This window comes from Lepidochelys kempii, chromosome 9 (assembly GCF_965140285.1).
Source record: "Lepidochelys kempii isolate rLepKem1 chromosome 9, rLepKem1.hap1, whole genome shotgun sequence".
Lineage (NCBI taxonomy): Eukaryota > Metazoa > Chordata > Testudines > Cheloniidae > Lepidochelys > Lepidochelys kempii.
The window spans coordinates 76,939,573-76,958,592 of NC_136388.1; the positions used below are offsets into that span (position 1 = coordinate 76,939,573).

At 50.5% G+C, this 19,020-nt stretch overlaps 3 protein-coding genes across 4 annotated transcripts in view; 1 reads left to right on the forward strand and 2 right to left on the reverse strand.

The window, feature by feature from the left end:
* KIF4A (kinesin family member 4A) overlaps positions 1 to 652 on the reverse strand; it is a 41,306-nt gene extending 40,654 nt beyond the window's left edge. The window contains exon 1 of the mRNA XM_073360951.2: positions 24 to 652. The gene's annotated coding sequence lies outside the window, so the exon portion shown is untranslated. The remainder of the gene's footprint in view (positions 1 to 23) is intronic.
* On the forward strand, positions 47 to 9,232 carry PDZD11 (PDZ domain containing 11). Of its 2 annotated transcripts, none has more exons than XM_073360954.2 (7): positions 47 to 157; positions 406 to 505; positions 3,050 to 3,133; positions 4,641 to 4,697; positions 5,099 to 5,197; positions 5,831 to 5,891; positions 7,661 to 9,232. In XM_073360954.2, exons 1-7 carry the CDS (start codon positions 120 to 122, stop codon positions 7,702 to 7,704), a joined length of 483 nt encoding a protein of 160 aa, XP_073217055.1. In that variant the 5' UTR covers positions 47 to 119; the 3' UTR covers positions 7,705 to 9,232. The 2 variants fall into 2 exon arrangements, with proteins under 2 accessions (XP_073217055.1, XP_073217057.1); XM_073360956.2 differs by having other exon boundaries at positions 51 to 157; positions 7,505 to 9,232.
* Positions 9,233 to 12,145: 2,913 nt separating this feature from the next.
* Positions 12,146 to 16,690, reverse strand: LOC140917671 (START domain-containing protein 10). Its single transcript, XM_073360953.2, has 6 exons — positions 16,448 to 16,690; positions 14,786 to 14,933; positions 14,207 to 14,310; positions 13,656 to 13,773; positions 13,295 to 13,347; positions 12,146 to 12,455 (listed from the first exon to the last, which is right to left on the reverse strand). Exons 1-6 carry the CDS (start codon positions 16,601 to 16,603, stop codon positions 12,234 to 12,236), a joined length of 801 nt encoding a protein of 266 aa, XP_073217054.1. The 5' UTR covers positions 16,604 to 16,690; the 3' UTR covers positions 12,146 to 12,233.
* Between the last annotated feature and the right edge of the window lie 2,330 nt (positions 16,691 to 19,020).

Here is a 19,020-nt window from a genome sequence, read left to right on the forward strand (position 1 = left end):
CGACGCGATACGTCACCACGTACGGGAAGAGACGCGCTCCTACATGTAACCGGGGCAGCACCGAGAGACAGCGTCATCGACTCGCGCTTCGTCACGTGATCTTTGTGGGTCACGGTCACATGATCGTGCTGGGGGTGCGGGGCGAGGAAACTGGACGGTGAGGGGGATACAGGGGCGGGCTCCCTCTGGCGGGCCTGCGGGGTGTTGGAGGGGGCTTCTCCGCCGTCGGTGCGGCGGGCTGGGCCCCATCGGCTGAGACTAAGGCCGGGATGTGCGCGGGGGGCAGCCAGGAGCCTGCTCTCGCCCCGCCGTAGCTGGAAGCGCCGCGGGTTGGCCGTGGGGTGGGGGTGGCTTCGGGGTCCAGCGGTCCAGCCACTCACGGGACGCCGCGCTTTCTCCCTGCAGAGCCGCTCCCGCGATGGACAGCAGGATCCCCTATGACGATTATCCTGTCGTCTTCCTGCCGGCCTATGAGAACCCGCCGGCCTGGATCCCTCCCCACGAGGTCAGTGCTTGGCTCCCAGCGGTCTGAAAAACGGGCTGCTGGGCCCCGGGGACACTCGTTACAAGCGAGGCAGTATTTCCGCTGGGCTCGAACTGGAATAATGGTTCCTCTGCGAGCTCGGTGCTGGGCGAGCTGCCGTGGCTTAACCATGGGGCAGTCTTCCGAAAAGCTCTTCTAAACCTTTACAGCTGTAGGTGGTGCCAGTGATTCTCTTAAAATTAGCTAAGCATTTACTAAACCTTTGTCAGGTTGGGCAGATTGAGATGCAGATTGGATGGAAAGTAGCTGTTAGAATTGGCTGTAACCTTTTTTTAAAGGTAAGTATCAACTATTTTTTGTCAAATATTGCTTCGTTTTACACCAACAACTTGCTCTGCCTTACGGATGGCTAAGGCCACAAGTGCTCTGCCCCAGGAGCATGTAATTCAAAGTCCTCATCCTACAATAGCAGATGGACTTCTGCATGGAACTCAATTAAAAACAATGGAGGCTCATATTAGTACAGAGATCTAGGCATACTCATTGCAGGACAGGGGCCTAAATAAGAGCTAAACCTCCAATAAATCAGAAAGCTGAACTAGCACTTACCTTACAAGCCATAACTTGATGTTGCTAGAACCTTCCATGAAATAAAATATTTAGTGAAAGTCATGTTTTGTTTTAAATCTTGTTTTGCAATGCTCACAGTATTGAGTACAGGAGAACTCTAAAGCAAAATTCACTAGAACCACAAACTTCCTAATCTAATCTTTCCATCCAAATAACAAGAAGCATAAAAAGTAAACAAGATCATAAAGTTTATTTTTACTGGTTACCTCAGGCATAATTAATGACAGAAAAAAATCTTTTAAAAGGATACATTTTAACTCTTCCAATAATCTTTTGAAACTTGCTCCTCTATGTGTGCCTGGTGTCCTCTTCCCTTCTGTTTTAATATAGTGGTTGCAGTCCCCCTTTATTACCATGAAGTTCCTAATTGCAGCAGCTGGTGGGGCTTGTTTGGGTGGATTTGCACGGATTTCTGACCTGCTCTGGCTATCACAGGAGCATCCCTTGAGTAAAAATGGCAGTCCTCTGCCTTGCTTAGGGCTACCACACCCAGCCTCCTTGACTAATGCAAGGAACCTGTTCCACCCATAGCCATTTCTTCCAAACTTGACTAAAGCATTTCCTGACTACTGGGCCAATTAAGAACCAAACATTTCAGAGTGTAGGAAGTGATGCTGTGCCAAGGTGTTTTAGATGAAAAAGAAACCACGTCCTCCTGTCCTCCCAGGTCCCCCATCTAGACACACTGATCTACAGTAATTGTGCCATATCGAACAAAGTTTTGTTGTGCCCATTAAAGGAGATGCTGAGGTTACAACTTTATTTGGCCCTCGCCCTCTGAGTTAAACAGCTGGGTCTTTGGGTTTCTTGGGTGGACCAGAAAGCCTAACTTTTGGGGTAGGGATGGTGCCTTTTATAAGGAACTGGCTGAGAAGATATGTGGTCTGCTTAGGGCCCAGCCAAAGCCCTGAAGAATCAGGGTCTAACCCCCTCCTTCAACACATCCTTTAATATTGATATATAGTGGTTTAACATGTGATACAATCCAGGTTGATGCTGAGTTCTGCCTGGCACTGCCCTCCCCTCACAGCCTGCATCTGACAGCAGAGATCCTTGCTTGTTCACGATGGAAAAAGGCTGTTACAGTACTTAGAGCGTGCATGTGCTACCACGTTACATCACAGAGGTGGGCAAACTACGGCCCATAGGGCCATCCTGCCCGGTCCTTGAGCTCCCAGCCAGGGAGGCTGTCCCCTCCCCTGCTGTTCCCCCTCCCCTGCAGCTGCGCAGTCAGTGCTCTGGCCCAACACTCCTGCTGGGCAGCGCAGCGGCGTGGCTGTGAGCTCCTGCTGCTCTGAGCGGCATGGTAAAGGGGTGGGGAGCGGGGGGGGGGGGGGTTGGATAAGGGGCAAAGGGTCCTGGGGGCAGTCAGGGGACAGGGAGTGGTTGGATGGGGTGGAGGTTCTGAGGGGGGCATTCAGGGGGTGGGGGCCAGGCTGTTTGGGGAGGCACAGCCTTCCCTACCCGGCCCTCCATACAGTTTTGCAACTGGCATGTGGCCCTTGGGCCAAAAAGTTTGCCCACCCCGTTCTATCAGAGTCAGGTCTCCATTGTGTTGGATGCTGCACAAAAACCTAGGATGAGACAGACCTTTCCTGGAAAAGCATGCATAACCCAAGTGGGGGTAACAAGCAAATGATGGTGTGCATTTTGGGGGGGAAGGGAAGGGTGATGATAATGTAGCCTTGCTGTGTGTAAGCTGGCTTTGCAATGGATCTCCTACAGCTGTATATAAGCACTTGATGTCAATGACATGAGGAATCCCTGCTGGCCACCAGCCACACCACTTTTACTTGGCAGTATACCATAGGTATCACAAAGTGCATCTTGAGCAGCGATAGCATGGAATTCCTGTCTAGGGTGCAGAAAGCCCCTTTAGGGGATTATGTTCCCTGCTGCTTTCAGGTCTCTTACAGTGGCTGTTGTATTTTGCAGAGAGTTTACCACCCTGACTACAATAATGAGTTGACCCAGTACCTGCCTCGCACTATTGTGCTGAAGAAGCCTCCTGGGGCTCAGGTGAGAACTCTCAGGGCACAGCCCTAGCCTTTTCTACAGGCCCAGATAGGGTTGCCTGCTGGTTGAGGCCTGGCATCGGTGTGTGCAGTCTGCTACTTTAGTATGTTCTTGTTTTGCTGTGGCAGGTTTGCTTTGCTCCAGGGCTCTAAGGCACAAAATGCACCATGGTGTGACTGTCCGGTAGCCTCAAGGGAGGGGAGGTATGGGTCACACACACATTCTGTCTTCATCTACCACTTCCTAGGGAATCTATTAGCAGTGAAGGGGATAGTTCAGGTTCACCTCTCCACCCCCTTGTCCTGCAACAATCACAGTCTCATTCCATTGAGAGGTGAAAAAACCTGCTTGGAGACCAGTCCACATAGATGTTGGAGGGAGGAGGTAACCCTACACCATACTCTGAGAAGGATATCATTCTTCTGCATATGCTTAGGAAGACATTTTGGAGGCAGGGGTGGTGAGTTGTATGGGCCCATGGTGCCCGTGCTCCAGGAATATTCAGAGCATGGGGGGTTGGCTCCACCAATGTTCATGGCCTGGTCTCTCCCCTGGCTTCTCCTGCACACCTCCGCCAGAGCATCTCCCAGCCCCCACTGCCGCCCCTAAGTGATTTAAAAGGGCCCCTGCCACCGCCAGCAGCAGCGCAGCAAGACTAAAGCAGCTTCCTGTCTGCCCTTGCTCCGTGCAGCGCACCACTCCTGGAAGCAGCTGGCCCATCCTGGGGAGTGGGGGCTGTCTCTGCGCGCTGCCTCTGCTCCAACTCTGCCATTGGAACTGTGGCCAATGGGAACTGCAGGGGTGGTGCCTGCAGGCAGCAGCATGAGGAGACTCCTGCCCCCCTACCTAGGAGCTGCTACCACAGGAGTGTGTGGGTTGCTTTTGGGAGCCACCTGAAGTAAGTGTTGCACCCCCAGCCTAGAGCCCGCACCCAGTGCCGAAATTCCCTCCCAGAACTGTAGACAGTTTGTGGGGAGGGGAACAGGGGGACTTGAACCCGTTCTGGGCATCACCAAAAATTATACAAACCTGCTGTCCCTGGGAATGGGGCTCCTGCTACCAGGTGACTCCCTCTCCTGCTTTTATCACTTGTTAAAATGTTTCCTAGATAATAAACTGAAACTGCCCCTAGAAATTGGGGGGCCAGGGCATGAGAGTTCTGCTGGCCCTGTTCTTGGGTGATGACTGACACTTATCCTGCCCAAGCAGTGATGTCTTGTGGTTGGAGCACAGGGTTGGGACTGAGAAAAGCTTGGTGTTAACTTCCCAACGGGGCCACTGACCTCTACCTCCACTCCTCGCTGTAAAATGGGGATGATGTTTCACAGGGGTGCAAGGGTTGCCATAAAGGTACCAATAGAGACCCTGAACGCTTCAGGGTGTTGTCTGACCCCATGGGTAACAGCTGCAGGTTCTGAAGGCCTTCCTCTGCTGCCACTGGAGCAGAAGTCCCAGTAACTGGCAGTAGTTCACATTCCACTTAACTATAAATCCTATTTTCTTCTCACAGCTGGGCTTCAACATTCGAGGAGGAAAGGCCTCCCAGCTGGGAATCTTCATCTCCAAGGTATATCAGTCCCTTTGCCATTCTCTCTGCCACTTTGTCTAGCTGATTTAGTAATTTTTTTGGACAAGCTAAACTAGCAGAGAGTTTACCTTTTTGGGGCTAACTCAAACACTGCATGGAGCTCCAGAACCCATTGCTGTGAACTGCCAAAGGATCAGCAGCTGGGGACAACCTGACCTGTAGCTCTAATGAACCTTCGTTCTGACCCAAACTCCACACCCTGCTGTTTTCTGAGTGGAGCAGAGGTGGACAACATGAAGGGGAAATATAGAGGCTGACTGGTACTACAGAGCTCTGAGGGTCTGACCTGATCTGGCTGGGGAGAGAACTGTGGACTGGTGGCTCTGCATAATCTGATACGTTGGTTTGACTGACGTGGCTCTCTTCTCTTCCATTTTCAGGTGATCCCTGACTCAGATGCACACAGAGCAGGGCTTCAGGAGGGAGACCAGGTCCTGGCCGTTAACGATGTAGATTTCCAGGACATTGAGCACAGCAAGGTGAGAGTTTTCCTGGCTGCTGCTAAGGGGATCATATACTGCTTGTACAATCTGAGATTGAGAGAGAGACAGGGGTTTAAGGGAACTGAGGGAGGAGACATGCAGTGAGGGGAGCTGATCCTGCCCCCTCACAGCATCACCCCAGCCTGGACTCACCTACAGTGTGGCATTTACTTTACAACTTTGTCCACTAGGTAGAGCAAGTCTAGGAGGCAAGCTCTTAGACCTCTATTCCTAGTTCTATTCCTGACTCATAGCTCCCATCTCCACCTATAAAATAGAAGAATCTCACAGACAAGGATCATTCGGTAAGAGCTCATTCTTGATTTAAAGAAGTAAGCAACCCTAAATGGGAAAAAGCACAGAATTGGTCATCACAAGTCTGATACAGGATGGGTAGGGAAGCCCACTATACCTTCCTTAGTGTGTCATGGTTTAGGCCTGACCCATAAGAGTTGATTGGATGTTAAAGCATTGCACTTAGAGGAGCAGCAGCAGTAATCAGTGCAAGTTGTATACTGGGGGTTGGAACCTCCAGCTGGGTTTGAAGGGTGGCATTGGGGCAGGCCCCTTTGAACTAATTTCTGCCAGCCCAATCTGTTAACTTACTGACTCCCTTGCTGCTGCTTCCAGGCTGTCGAGATCTTGAAGACTGCCCGTGAGATAATCATGCGAGTGCGTTACTTCCCCTACAGTAAGTGCCTGTTAGCTGCTTCTGAAATGCTGATTGTGAAGCCTGATGCCTTGCATCCTAGCAAGAGACTGTGCTGACTCCAGCTAGACAAATACTAAAAATCTAGAGTCAAACATAGGGTTAGACTAGCAGGCTCCTGATCAGAAACTATTGTGGCTTTGATCAAGATTTTACACTCGTCAAATACAACAATAAGAGTGACATCAAGCACCTGCATATAAACTGGTCACATCCTAGCAAGACAAAGTTTAAACAAACTGACCAGCTTAAATAGGGTCTTGGAACAGTAGTTCTAGAGCACACAAGCAGCAATTTTAGACTTAAGTCAGGAATTGGTTCACTAGGTATAATTTGAATAACTTTAACAGTGGACACACTTAAACTTTCTCAAGGGAGGAAAGATTCCAAATAGTGCTGGCTCTTTAGAATGGAGATTTTTTTAAAAAGGAGACTGACCAACATGAGCAAATTTTAAAGCCTTAGGACACTGCATGCTAAGCAACCAAGGTGCAAAGATGCAAGAAAAAACCCAGGTGGTAAAATGACAAGTTCAAGAGGTTATTTGAGCCAAAAAGTATCCTTCAGAAAATGGAAATCCAACCCTAATGAGGCCATCAGAGAGATGCAAACTATGGCAGTTATTGGATGGAAATTAGAGCAAATAGCCAGAGACACAACCAGAAAGACATTTTTTTAAATCTGAGATGTAGGATGCCTGAGTGTGTGTGTTGGACCCAACAATTCTATCAGGAAATCAAAGGAGTAGCTGAAGAGGATGAGGATACTGCAGTGAAGCTAAGTGATTTCTTTACATAAACCTTCCACCATGAAGACCGAATTGGGGATTGGTCCTGCTTTGGGACTAGATGACCTCCTGAGGTCCCTTCTAATGGCCCACCTTGATTATCATACACATTGTAAGGAGAGTGATCACTTTACATAAGCTATTACCAGCAGGAGACTGGGGTGGGGGGAGAGAAAACCTTTTGTAGTGATAAACATCCATTTTTTCATGATTTGTGTGTATAAAAACAAACATCTTCTGTATTTTCCACAGTATGCATCCGATGAAGTGAGCTGTAGCTCATAAAAGCTTATGCTCAAATAAATTGTTAGTCTCTAAGGTGCCACAAGTACTCCTTTTCTTTTTGCGAATACATACTAACATGGCTGTTACTCTGAAACCCTTCTAACCCTGATATTCTATGATTCTAAGGTGGTGTGAGATAGTGCCTCACCTTAGTTAAGATCAGGTGTCTGGACTGGAGTGTCAAAGGAAGTGCTAGAACAAGTTGACAAATTAAGGGACACCAAATCCCTAGATTTAGCTCTACTTTCAAGAGTGCTGGAGGAATTTAGGAATGAAGTGGCTAAGCTGCCAACAAACATGCCATCTCATTAAAATCAACTGCTAGAGAGGAGTCCAATGAGTGTTGTATTCAGGCTGGACCTTAGACCTGTCACCCTTACTGTAGTAGCATCAATTTCCCCACTACTGACAGGACATTGTTACATACAGAGCAATGCCTGCAGTCAAATAGCAGCACCTGAGCTCATTCTCTCCTGTTTGTCCTATTCTATCAGCCTCACTAATGCTGGCTTTTCCTTTCCAGATTACCAGAGGCAGAAGGAGAGAACCGTTCACTGTCCCTGATGGGGTCCTCCCCAGTAATGGCTGCTCTGCCCTGCAATTCATTGGGTCACAGCAAGAAGACTCTGCTCTCCTCAGCATTGGGGAGATTTGACACTAAACTAGATTTTCCTTCAAGTTTCAGCTTCGGGTAGAGGTGTGACTATCCCACTGGTTCCATGAGCCTCAGCTTCCACAAGATCCCAGCTCTGTTCTTTGTACTGATGGACCCAACCTCTTCCTGCTGTTTACACCATGGAGTCAAGGACGCAACAGGACAGGGAGCTGGACTCTAAACTCCACTTTCTGACTCAGGCACTGCGTTGCAGAGGTTGATGGAGAAGTGGGGTATGGAGGATGCTGGGGCATGAAGGGTGGCTTCTCTAGCTAGACGTGTATCCATGGAGTGAGTGTCTGTTCCAATATGTGATTGCTTCTTTTAAAGGAGATTCTTAGGGGGTGCAGCTCTTGTCCATCTCAACAATGAGGTGTGAGGCTAAAGAGTGTGGGTCTGTATACATGCACCATGTCTGAAACCTGTCATGTCTGAATTAGAGCACAAGATGAGGGGGCTGTGGTGCTGATTCTAAGCCAAGCACAGAGCAGGCTTTTTCTTTCCAGTGTGGTCTTGAATGTCTTTTGCCCTACCCATCATGCACTTCAAAATTGTACAACACAAATGAAGCAACTACTGCTTGCTGGGGTGGAGGGAAAAAGTAGCTGGCAGAAGGCATAGCCAAGCTGCTGTCTGCCTCTGCCCGCTTCACTATCCACTGGAGTTTCCTTTAAAGTAGGCCCTGTACCTTGTTCACAACACCATAGCACTTACCTCCCCAGAGCCTAAATGGAACAAGTGCTATGTGGTAAGAGAATGGGTGGGGCCAGTTACTGCATAGGAGATGGACTCGTTCTCCCTGTCTGGTAGCCACTTGCTGTAGCCTGACACTGGCATCTTCCCCCATTCTAGAAGGTAAACAGGCTCTTCAGCCCCTTTTATGGACATGGCTAGAAATCCTTCCCACCCCTACCCTCCCCTGAGCTGCTCCTTTCTAGGACAATGGGTTGGTTGGGATCCAGGGAAGAGAGAGGAGGTAACTCCAGTGAACTTCAGTATGTGTGTCTGTCTAGCCATCTTCCTGGATTTTGAGAGTAAGGCATATGCTTGTATCCCGTCATGACTTAACAGTGGAGTAACTCTTGGGACTGGTTTTCAAATCATGCTTGCTGTGGTCTAGCACCAAACACAGAATTGTTCTGCTAGGCTTCTTGTGTGGCACTGCTGCTTTCACTGTTAAGCATTTCCTGCTGCTGATGTGGTGGATATTATTTACTGAGGACACATCCTTCATTGTGCAGTATCACATCATTTATCCCTTTACGACTCCCAGCCAGCTGTATAGGGGGAGGTACCTGCACTCATCCCTCATGTTCCATCCCTGTAGACAGGTCTCACAGCCTGCTACTGGATTAACTGAATGTTGGTTATTTATGACACGAAAGAGAACCCACCATGTCCTATATGGGGAAGCTTATTGCAGTTTCTCTTAGCAGTTGACTTCTTGGTAGGAAGCACAGCAGTAGTGTCATTATCCTTAAAGCTTCTTTGCTCTTGCCAAACAGGATTTGGGGCTAGGTCTGCCTTCCTGGGCTGGGATTTGTTCTATTACTTTATAGGCACCTAAAAGTCTTAATAAAAAAAGTTAGTTTTGAAGTCTGGCTCCTGTATTCTTAATTCCCTCCCAGGAAGTGAATGTGGTGTGATGAATTGTACCCACCCACCCACACATGGAGGAAGTAGTGAGCACAGCTCAATAGACATCAGCATTGGAGGCTAAAGTTATGTGCAACACTATCCTTAACTTCTGCAACTGCAGGCACTGAAAAGGACCCATGGCACATATAGGGACACTTTCTAACAATCACTCACCATTGTGATTACTGGTTCAATTCCAGAGGTGGGAACCCCACTGCAAACCAAGCCAAACACTGAGTCAGTTTGACTCTCTCTGACAAGAAGTCTGGGATGTGCTACTTAACACCAGCAGGTTGGGGGGGGGGGGGGGCGGGAAATCTCACTTCTCCTGGAAGTTCTAGTAACCACTGCTGTTAGCAACACTGGAACTGTCTCTTCAAAAGGGTCAAACTGCAGGACAAGAGCAGCTCTAGGCCCAGCTTTTGCACCACAGGCCAGGGTTAGCCACTCTTCTCCCCACCCCCAGTACTTTGGACTCAGCCCAGGGAATAAGGAGGTGAAAATGGAGGACAGAACTAACACAATGACTTGTTCTCAGTAACAATCTTCTATCAAAACCTAACATGAGCTGGCAGCCTCACTGCTACAGGCCAACTGCTGCCAATAGGAATAGCGCCCTAGGGACAAGGAACCCAAGGCATTTCCACAGCACACAGAGTTTAAAGTATTGCACAGGGCCAATGCCCTTTCCTTCAACTGATTTGCCTTTATAGCGCACTCATGGACACAGTTCCACTGGCTTGGAGAAGGAACAGTCTGTTATCATGACAAGCCAATCTCACACCCCACAAATCCAACAACTGCCTGCAAGATTAGTATATCTCTAGCTTTAGTAGTGTCACCTACTTGAGAAGGGCAAACATCCTGGGGGAAAGTTCAATGAACAGTTCCACACCCAGCCTCTCAGAGCCAAGACCGACCATATGTTGCAGAATGGAGAGTGCAGTGAGCAAATAGGCCTGGCAGGCTTGAGCAATGCTCTCATCACAGGCAAGTGTATTTGCACAGGGTCTTTTAACAGAGACTCCAATCAGTATCACTGAGGGGCCTATGGCCAGAGGCCCATCCGCTGTCCCTAACTTACCTGCACACAGATGACTACAAACACAAACCCAGAGATAAACCCTAAAAATTCTCACTGAACATTCAACCTGCTCATCCTATTTGTTAAGAGCAGGACCCTCAAGCGCAGCACTAGCTCCATCCATTTTACACCTCTCAGCTCCAGGACTCAGTCAACCTTACCATACTCTAGGTGTCCCTAAACCTCTGACAGGTAGAAGGTGGTACTAGACCACAGGGGATGGATCACTCAATAAGTTGCCCTGTTCTGTTCACTCCCTCTGAAGCACCTGGAACCAGCCATTGTCAAAAGACAGGATACTGGGCTAAACGGATTCTGGTCTGACCAGTATGGCCACTTATGTTCTTACTAGAACTGTCAATTAATCTCAGTTAATGCATGTGATTAACTCAAAAATTAACACTTTTTAATGAGCATTAATTGCAGACCTCTGCAGCTGGGACTCAGTGGTGGCCAGGTAGGGAGCCACCAGCTGGACAAGGGGGGCTATTGCCCAAGGCACCGTGCTCAGGGCGTGCTGCTGCATGCCTCTGGGGCAGGGGTGCCCCATCTCCTGCTGTCCTCCTCCACTGCAGCTCCCACCTCTCCACCCCATGGAGCTGCCCCCCTGGCCAAACTGCTCTTGACTGGGAGCCAGCCTCCTGTGCAGAGTGGGGGTGGGGAGGCTGATGTTGGGGTATCCCCCTCCCCTTGCCCATGTAGCTGGTCACTACTGAGCTGGGGCCAGAGAACGGGGGAGCCTGTCTGCTGCTGCTGGTGGCTCAGGAGTGAGTTCTGCTGACAATAGCTGCTGCTGGCTGAAAAGTGTTCAGGCTCCTGAGTGCTATGCTTAAAGAGACTGCACTCCCCCACTACACACCAAACCAAAAATACTAGCAAAAATATTTAAATATGTGGTATTATATTAACAGTGGGATTAAAACTGCCATTAATCAAGACTTTTTAATCTCATGATTAATCGTAATTTTTTTTAATCATTTGGCAGCCCAGTTCTCACCACCATTTCCTGTCACCTTGACAACAAAGCCAACCTGCTTCCCTGAGGCTTATTTGCATCTATCCCTTTCCAGCTTCACTGCTGCAGCTACCTATCACATCACCCCATTCAATACAAGCCTGCTTTGCTAGGATCAAGTTCAGCCTTGGGGCAACAGGGTGACATCCCAAGTTACAGCAGCAATAAACTTGGGTCAGTCTTCAAGGCCTTTCTGGGGCACACGCCTCCCTCCTGCACTGGAGATGAATTCCTCAGCTCTGACAGGTAGCATCACATGAACTCTGAACAGGCAAACACGTTTATCCTCTCTCCCCAGAAGTGCCCCAGGAAGTAGGCATGTCTGTCCACCCCAAACTCATTCCTGCTGCCCGTTTCTGTAGGAGGGTACTTGGTCTACTGCTGTCCAGTTCTTAATGGCTGTCAGAATACACAGGCAAAAACTCTCAGACTGGGGCAGCATGAGCACTTCAGGGACCAAGTCCCACCAAGAGGCAGCACAGCACAGTTGGCCAGATGCATTATGGATATCTTTACCTTCGTATGAAGCAACAGATCTTGGTCAAAGGACAGAAAGGATCATCAAGCAGAAGCAATTCATACCATCCTATCAGATGTCTGATAATTTCTCAAGATTTACCCTGCTCACTGCGATAGCTGTGTCAGCACAATGGGCCCCAGGCACTGTAAGCTCCCCACTCAGTCACTGTCCACAGACACCCCTCTGTGCCTGAGGCCTAAACATGGTCTCTTGGGTCATGATAGGAAGAACTACAAACCCTGGGCATAAAAATACATTTCCCCACTTTAATGTAAAACTGTCAGGAAGAGTCCAAAAACAGTCTAGTGCAGTGTTGCTCCTGGAAAAGAGCCAAGCAGCATCAGTTCTCAGAGCCACTGTGGTCTCCCCTCTCATCCTTCACCTCCGACAGGCTGCTCTCGTCAATGTTCTCCAGAGAGGCAGCATGCTGGAGTGCCAGGTCTGACAGCATCATGGTGGGGAGCTTGTTCTGCTCAGGGTACAGCCAGGGCTTCACACTGACATTGTGCTGCTGTTTCCAGGAGGGGTATTTCAAGCAGGCCTTATGCATCTTCTTCAGCATCTGACAAAAGCAGAAAAGGGGACCAAGAAAATGGAAGCAGCCTAGAATCTGACCACTACCAGACCCCCTGCATTTTCTTATGTACTTAATGCTTGGGAAAGGGTGGGTGCTATGCAGTTAGCAGAGACAGGTGGGGCGAAGGTGGGGGAGACCTGAGTGCATGGATGGACAGACTAATACTGTAAAGTTCATTACAGGAGCATTTTCCATTCATTTGGATAAGCAATCAGCATCTTCAATAGATCTAAGGATCTCATTGTGTTTCAGCTGCTTCTCCTCTAGAAGGCAGAGAACTATTATCCCCATTTTACAGATGGGGAAATGGAGGCTGAGCCAAAAAGTCACTGTGACACCTTGGTCAAGTGCAGTGACAGATCTGGGGACAGAACCCAGGATGCTGACCCATGCTGCAATTTTGTGTCTCAACTACACCTCACGCCAAATAGGTTCCCCCACAGTTATGCCCTGCAATCCTGACCTGTGCCTTCCCCACTACTCCAAGAGCTCAGAGGATGCCAAACCTCAGAATGCAGAGTCCGCTGGTCAGAAGCCGGGGACCCCAAGACAAAGCACTGTGCACAGGTTTTTCACCTCTCTGATGTATCAGAGGTCAGTCATTGTCAGATGTTGGACTAACCAGGCCAGCACATTCTAGTATCAAATCCAAGGATAGCTAGTATGCCCCATTCTTTCTACTGCTCAGGCCTGTACTAGGAAGTTAGAGGGGCTGGAAAGTCTAAGGACAAGTTAGTAGATCTCTACTAACTGCCAGCCCTTTCCTCTAACCATGAACGATGGTTGATCCTTATTACCCACTACACAGGAGTGCCTTCACTCACCCTTGGTGCCAGGTACTGGGAAGCTTTATTCACAACCCACTTTGGCAGTTTCCCTAATGCATAAGAAAGAAAGGTGGAGAAACAGAATTATTAGTGAGCCATGGCAGAAAAATGCTGCATTTGTGCCAGGATGCAACCGCACACAATGCTTCAGCCCCTCACCAGGGTACAATTGCCAAGCTGCAAGATCGTCTCCATGGCAAGTTGCAAAGTGATCCTAGATGGATACCTAGGAGGGAAGTGTGTGGAAAGAAAGCAATGCAATTTACGTCCTATATAAGGGAGTAGAATTTCTGTTCACCTAGACCTGAAGTTGCCTCATCCCCTTGCACACCCACAAGGGATACAGACCCAGACTTACCTTTGGGGTCCACCTGAGCCAGGTAAGTCAAGGTGCAGCTGTTTGGTCCAGTCGACTGTACCAAGTATCCCGCCAAGATAGAAACAGTCCTTACCAGGTCCTTTCGGGGAGGATATTGCTGTATGGTGAAATCAGACACTCAGACCCTGTCACCTTCCCTGAACTCTTTCTAAGATCTGGTGCTATACACACAGGGCAATGGGACTAATCTAGAGGCTCAGACACGGTGCCTGGTCTGTAAAGAGTTAGCTGTGAATTCATATCCCACAATAATAAAAGGTCCCCGCACACCCAAAGGGACACAGGGACTAGCTACATACACTCTAAGGCATCAGTAAGGGGTGGCAGATAAATAAGTGCAGCTCAGGTTAATGAGAGCCAGAGTCACATTCTGCTCAACAGAGCATCCTTAACCCAGACAAACTCCACCCAGCTCATGACTGTAGCTGTGGGGCGGAGTCATTCATCAAGGAGGCATCTAAGCAGGCACTATTGAGATTCCCAGGAGAGCATGGGTCCATGTAATTAAACTCTTCCCGCCCCCAACTCACCGCATGTTTGACAGAGAAGTTGATGATCATGTAAGATTTATCCACAACCTGCCAGGATCGCAGTGTCACCACATCTCTGTTCTTTAAGGGCTTTGGACACTTCCCTAGCCAAGAAGGAAGCAAAGTCACTTCAACTCACCCAGTGATAAGAGTTGCAGGAAGTGCAGCCACACTAAGGGGTTTCTACCTTGCCTGCACTTGCCCCTCAGATGAGGTTAGTGATCTCTCTGTATCCTGCCACCAATGCCTCCCCTCATCTCCTAAGAGCCCAGCTGACCCTTCTGTTGGAATCTCTATTGAGGCTGCTAAGGATGAAATGAACCCAGGGGACTGAACTCCCCTCTCCTATTAGAAAGTCCAGCTTGGGCTGAGGCATGTTGGTGTGTGGGAAGCTTGCCCTACTGCTGACCAGATGGTATCTATTCGGGGCATACAGAATGGGCTCAGTCTTTGCTCCTTCCTACTCAAGGAAATTGGATGGGCCCTCCACTTGTTTAACTCAGGATTTCAATTCTCTGGGGTTGATCACACCTACTGCCGCACTCAGCCAATCAGAGCAGTCCCCAAGCTATCACTCACAGGCGTAGTAGCCCACATCAGCATTGGTGGCAAGACGGGCAATGTCGTGTGTGTCAATGACGTTCATGTCCCACTTCCTGCGATACTCAATGTCATGCAGCACATCATATACCGTCTCCGCTGGCACATCTTGAATGTCAATGCGGCACTGCAGGCAGGAGCAGGACCACAGTCAGGACACTGGCTGGTTGCACCCACCCCGCCCCCAACCCCGTCCTCCCAATTGGAGTAGCTGACTTGGTCCATGTGTAGGGAAGAGCTCCTCATCCTCAGCTGGGCTCCCACTTGTGAGGGAGTGTGTCAGCCAGGCAAACACTACCCCTTTACTAAACACTGAAACCCTCCACTCAAAACACTTTGCAAATATCAACCCCCTGTGAGGGTAAATGATGAACAGAGAGGGAAGCAACTCACTTAAGATAAAAAACAGGGATCAGGACAGAGAATCCATTCCAAAATAACAATATTTATTGCCCTTGAGTCATTCAGCAGAAACAGAAATGTAAACGGATCACTGTTAAAAGCTCTATCCCATAACTAGACAAACCCCAGTCCACATAGCAACCAGAATCATGAACAAGAAGCAGATGGCACAGGCTTCCATAGGTAAGATACTACCACACTTGTTGGTGGCAGAAGAATGGAGAAGGGAAGTATGTGAGCAGAGCAAGTCAGAGCAGGACACTATGTTCCAATCTCCAGATAGAAGCAAGCAGGCAGAAAGTGGAGGTGTCCAATCTTACACAGATGACTCCAGCGTGGAGATGCACAGTAGGCCCACTCAGTGGCTTGTGGTTGACCAGAATTCATGGGGGAGATAGCAGGTCTGGGAGATCCCAGAAAGAATGGCTTTCCTGTTACTGGTTCAGAGAAGCTGCACCTCTAGTTCTAATCCCATCACCCTCTACCAAGCTTCACCCACTTACAGTGGTGTTTGTCATTATGAGTCAATGATTTACAGAGAAAGCATAACTCAGACTGCACTCTCAAGGCTGGTGCAACTCCATCACCACTCACTATGTAGTTCTATACCACATGGGCGGAGAAGACTCCTGTGGGGAAGGCTATCACCAGGGCAGACTACTGGATATGAAGAATAATTAATCCCACTCACTGATCACTTTCTTGGGACGTTCACATCAGACTCCTGGCACCCAGACACTGGAGTGACAAGTGCCTCTGGGTCGCAGATGTGTCACAAGGCAAAGACGAGGGTCACATGAATTGCATACCAAGAAAAAGGGACATCAAAGCCCATAAGAGATGGTGACAATTAGCACAGATGGGGCTCTACTACCATATTTTAGAGTTAATCAGTTACTCTAGTAACTGGCACAGGCACTGGCAAGCACCTTCCCAGGCAGGAGCCCAGCAACGCCTCTGGTGCCCAGTTTCTGTCTCCAGGTGACAAGATCCCTGACGCCCCGCTTTAGGGTCCAGGCCCAGAGTACAGTGGACCTCAGTTCGCGATAGGGAGGAGTCAGGACTATAAATAGTCAAACTCTCGGTGGGTGGAGCTGCCTGCCGTGCCACATCTGGGCGTGAGGCCAACCAGCAGCCCGCACAGCGAGCGCCGCTCCCAGGGGAGCTCTAGGAGTGCAAGGCGGCCGCCAGGCTCCCACCCCGCGTCCCCTGGCCTGGCCTCCGCCTCCCCCGGCTCACCTTGACCGTGTGCACGGCGGGGCCGGCGGGCGGGGGCGGCTGCACCCACACCCCGACGCCCTCCCGGCGGTACCTGCTCTGCCAGCCGCGCTCCGCCTCGCACTGAGCCTGGAAGGCCCGGAAGGCGTCGGCATCGGGCACCTGCACAGGCTCCATGGGCGCTGGGGAGCCGCCAGCCGGGGCCAGCAGCGGAAGGCGCCGGACGGGCGGACACAGGTGCCGGCGAAGGCCCCACCCCTTCGCAACCCCATACGCAGTTGGCGTAGCAGCTCCCGCCCCGCCCCTACCAGGTTCGCCCAGCTTGTCCCCGCTCCTCATTGGCTTCGCCTCGTCGAACCAGCCGCCAATCACCGAGCGATTCCGGCCAGGTGCGCCCCGCCTGCCCCGCCCTACCCGCTGATTGGCCACGGTGTCCGCTGCTTCTTTTGGACTGCCCCCGCGCGGCACGCACCTGCCGCCTCGTGACTGGTGAAATTTTAAAAATCAATGGCGGGTTCGGAATTAGATACAGCATGAAACAGGCCGCGGGCCACGTGGCCAAGAGCGGCGGCGGGGAGAGCTCGGGTTGGCTGTTGGGACGGAGTGTCTGGTGGGGATTGGCTCCAGAAGGAACAGCTCGGGAGCTGGGCGGCCCTTACGAGCCCTGTGGCGCCGCGTGGCCTGTCCTTCCGGCCCCATGCCCCGCCCCTTGTCGGAGGCTGTGGCCGCCCACTCACTCCATCCCCCTCCCTCTGTCACTCCCTCCTCACCTCACTCACTGGCTCCTTTTCCACCAGGCTGGTGCGGGGGCTCTGGGGCAGGGGCGGGGCTGAGGGGTTTTGGGTGTAGGAGGGGCCTCTGGGCTGCGGCTGAGGGGTTCAGAGTGTGGGAGGGGGCTTGGGGATGCAGGTTCCAGGCAGCGCTGACCTGAGACGGCTCTGGGGAAGCCGTGATTAGGCCGTACGGCTCCTAGGCGAAGGGGCGGCCAGGAGGCTCCCTGTGCTGCACCTGTGGTTCCTGGCCAATGAAAACTGCGGAGCCAGCACTTGGGGTGGGGACAGCAGAGGGATGTGTTGCTGCTTCCTGAGAGCTGGGCAGGGAGCTTGCCTGCCAGCCCTGCTGCACTGCCAACCAGACTTGTAATGGGCTGCTCAGCGTCGCTGACCAGAGCTGCCAGGGTTCCTTTTCGACCAGGTATTTCAGTCGAAAACCGGACACCTGGCAATCCTAACCAGGACCAGGGCACGGAGCTGGCCCACAAGGCTGTGATCTCTGATGTCCATTAGCTGCAGACACTCTAGTGATGGGGGAGTAGGTGGCCTGATTGGAGCAAGGCAATGAAATAGCCTTAGGGCATGGCTACAATTGCAGATGTAGAGTGCTTTGAGTTAAACCAGCATTCGGAGACCGCAGCAGAGAAAGCACTGCTGTGTGTTTACACTGTCAGCTGCAAGCGCAGTGGGGTGGCCACATTTGTGGCACTTGCAGCAGCATTGGGAGTGGTGCATTATGGGCAGCTATCCCTCAGAATACCTTTTCTCATTCTGGTGCTGTGGCTTGTGGGAAGGGATAGCTCAGTGGTTTGAGCATTGGCCTGCTTAAACCCAGGGTGGTGAGTTCAATCCTTGAGGGGTCCATTGAGGGATCTGGGGCAAAAATTGGGGATTGGTCCTGCTTTGAGCAGGGCGTTGGACTAGATGACCCCCTGAGGTCCTTTCCAACCCTGATATTCTATGATTCTATGAAGGGGGTGGCAGAGGGGAGAGCATTATGGGTCCTGTCCTAATGCATCACTTCACATCCCAGCAATCCCTGTGCTTCCATCCATATTTAGCACCATCTTTCAACATTTTTTGTACTGAGCGCTCTGTCTTTCCTTTCGGTCTGCGGGAATGGATCCTGAACTTGTGAGGAATATGGTGATGGGTCTCGCCAGCACATCACGGATTGCAGTTGAGTTACTCCTTAAGCTACAAACTGACAGTGAGGAGTCTGACGATGTCGACTCATATAACGCATATGACACAAGATTGCTTGTGGCATTCATGGACATGCTCACCACAGTGGAACACCATGTTTGGGCTCGGGAAACAAGCACTGAGTGGTGGGATCACATCGTCATGCAAGTCTGGGATGACGAGCAGTGGCTGCAGAACTTTTGGATGAGGAAAGCCACTTTCATGGGACCGTGTGCTGAGCTCACCCCTACCCTGTGGCGCAAGGACACAAGATTGAGAGCTGCCTTGCCAGTGGAGAAATGCATGGCTATTGCAATCTGGACGCTGGCAACTCCAGACAGCTACTGATCGGTCGCTAACCAGTTTGGAGTGGGAAAGTCGACCTTTGGAATCGTGTTGATGCAAGTTTGCAGGGCCATTAATCGCATCCTGCTCAGAAGAACTGTGACTCTGGGCAACGTGCATGACGTGGCTGGCTTTGCACAAATGGGTTTTCCTAACTGAAGAGGGGTGATAGGTGGGACGCATATTCCAATTCTGGCACCAGACCACCTAGCCTGAGTACGTTAATCAGAAGGAGTATTTCTCTATGGTTCTCCAGGCGCTTGTGAATCACTGTGGGCATTTCATGGACAT

What these genes read in the sequence shown, in the direction of transcription:
- LOC140917671 (XM_073360953.2), bottom strand. Translation starts at nt 16,603, where the DNA reads ATGGAGCCTGTGCAGGTGCCCGATGCCGACGCCTTCCGGGCCTTCCAG. An exon ending in GGCTCAGGTGGACCCCAAAG is followed by an intron (nt 13,348 to 13,655) that starts GTAAGTCTGGGT and finishes CTTATGCATTAG; the next exon opens with GGAAACTGCCAAAGTGGGTT. An exon ending in CCCAGTACCTGGCACCAAGG is followed by an intron (nt 12,456 to 13,294) that starts GTGAGTGAAGGC and finishes TGCTTTTGTCAG; the next exon opens with ATGCTGAAGAAGATGCATAA.
- PDZD11 (XM_073360954.2), top strand. Translation starts at nt 120, where the DNA reads ATGATCGTGCTGGGGGTGCGGGGCGAGGAAACTGGACG. An exon ending in CGGGGCGAGGAAACTGGACG is followed by an intron (nt 158 to 405) that starts GTGAGGGGGATA and finishes TTCTCCCTGCAG; the next exon opens with AGCCGCTCCCGCGATGGACA. An exon ending in AGTGCGTTACTTCCCCTACA is followed by an intron (nt 5,892 to 7,660) that starts GTAAGTGCCTGT and finishes TTTTCCTTCAAG; the next exon opens with TTTCAGCTTCGGGTAGAGGT.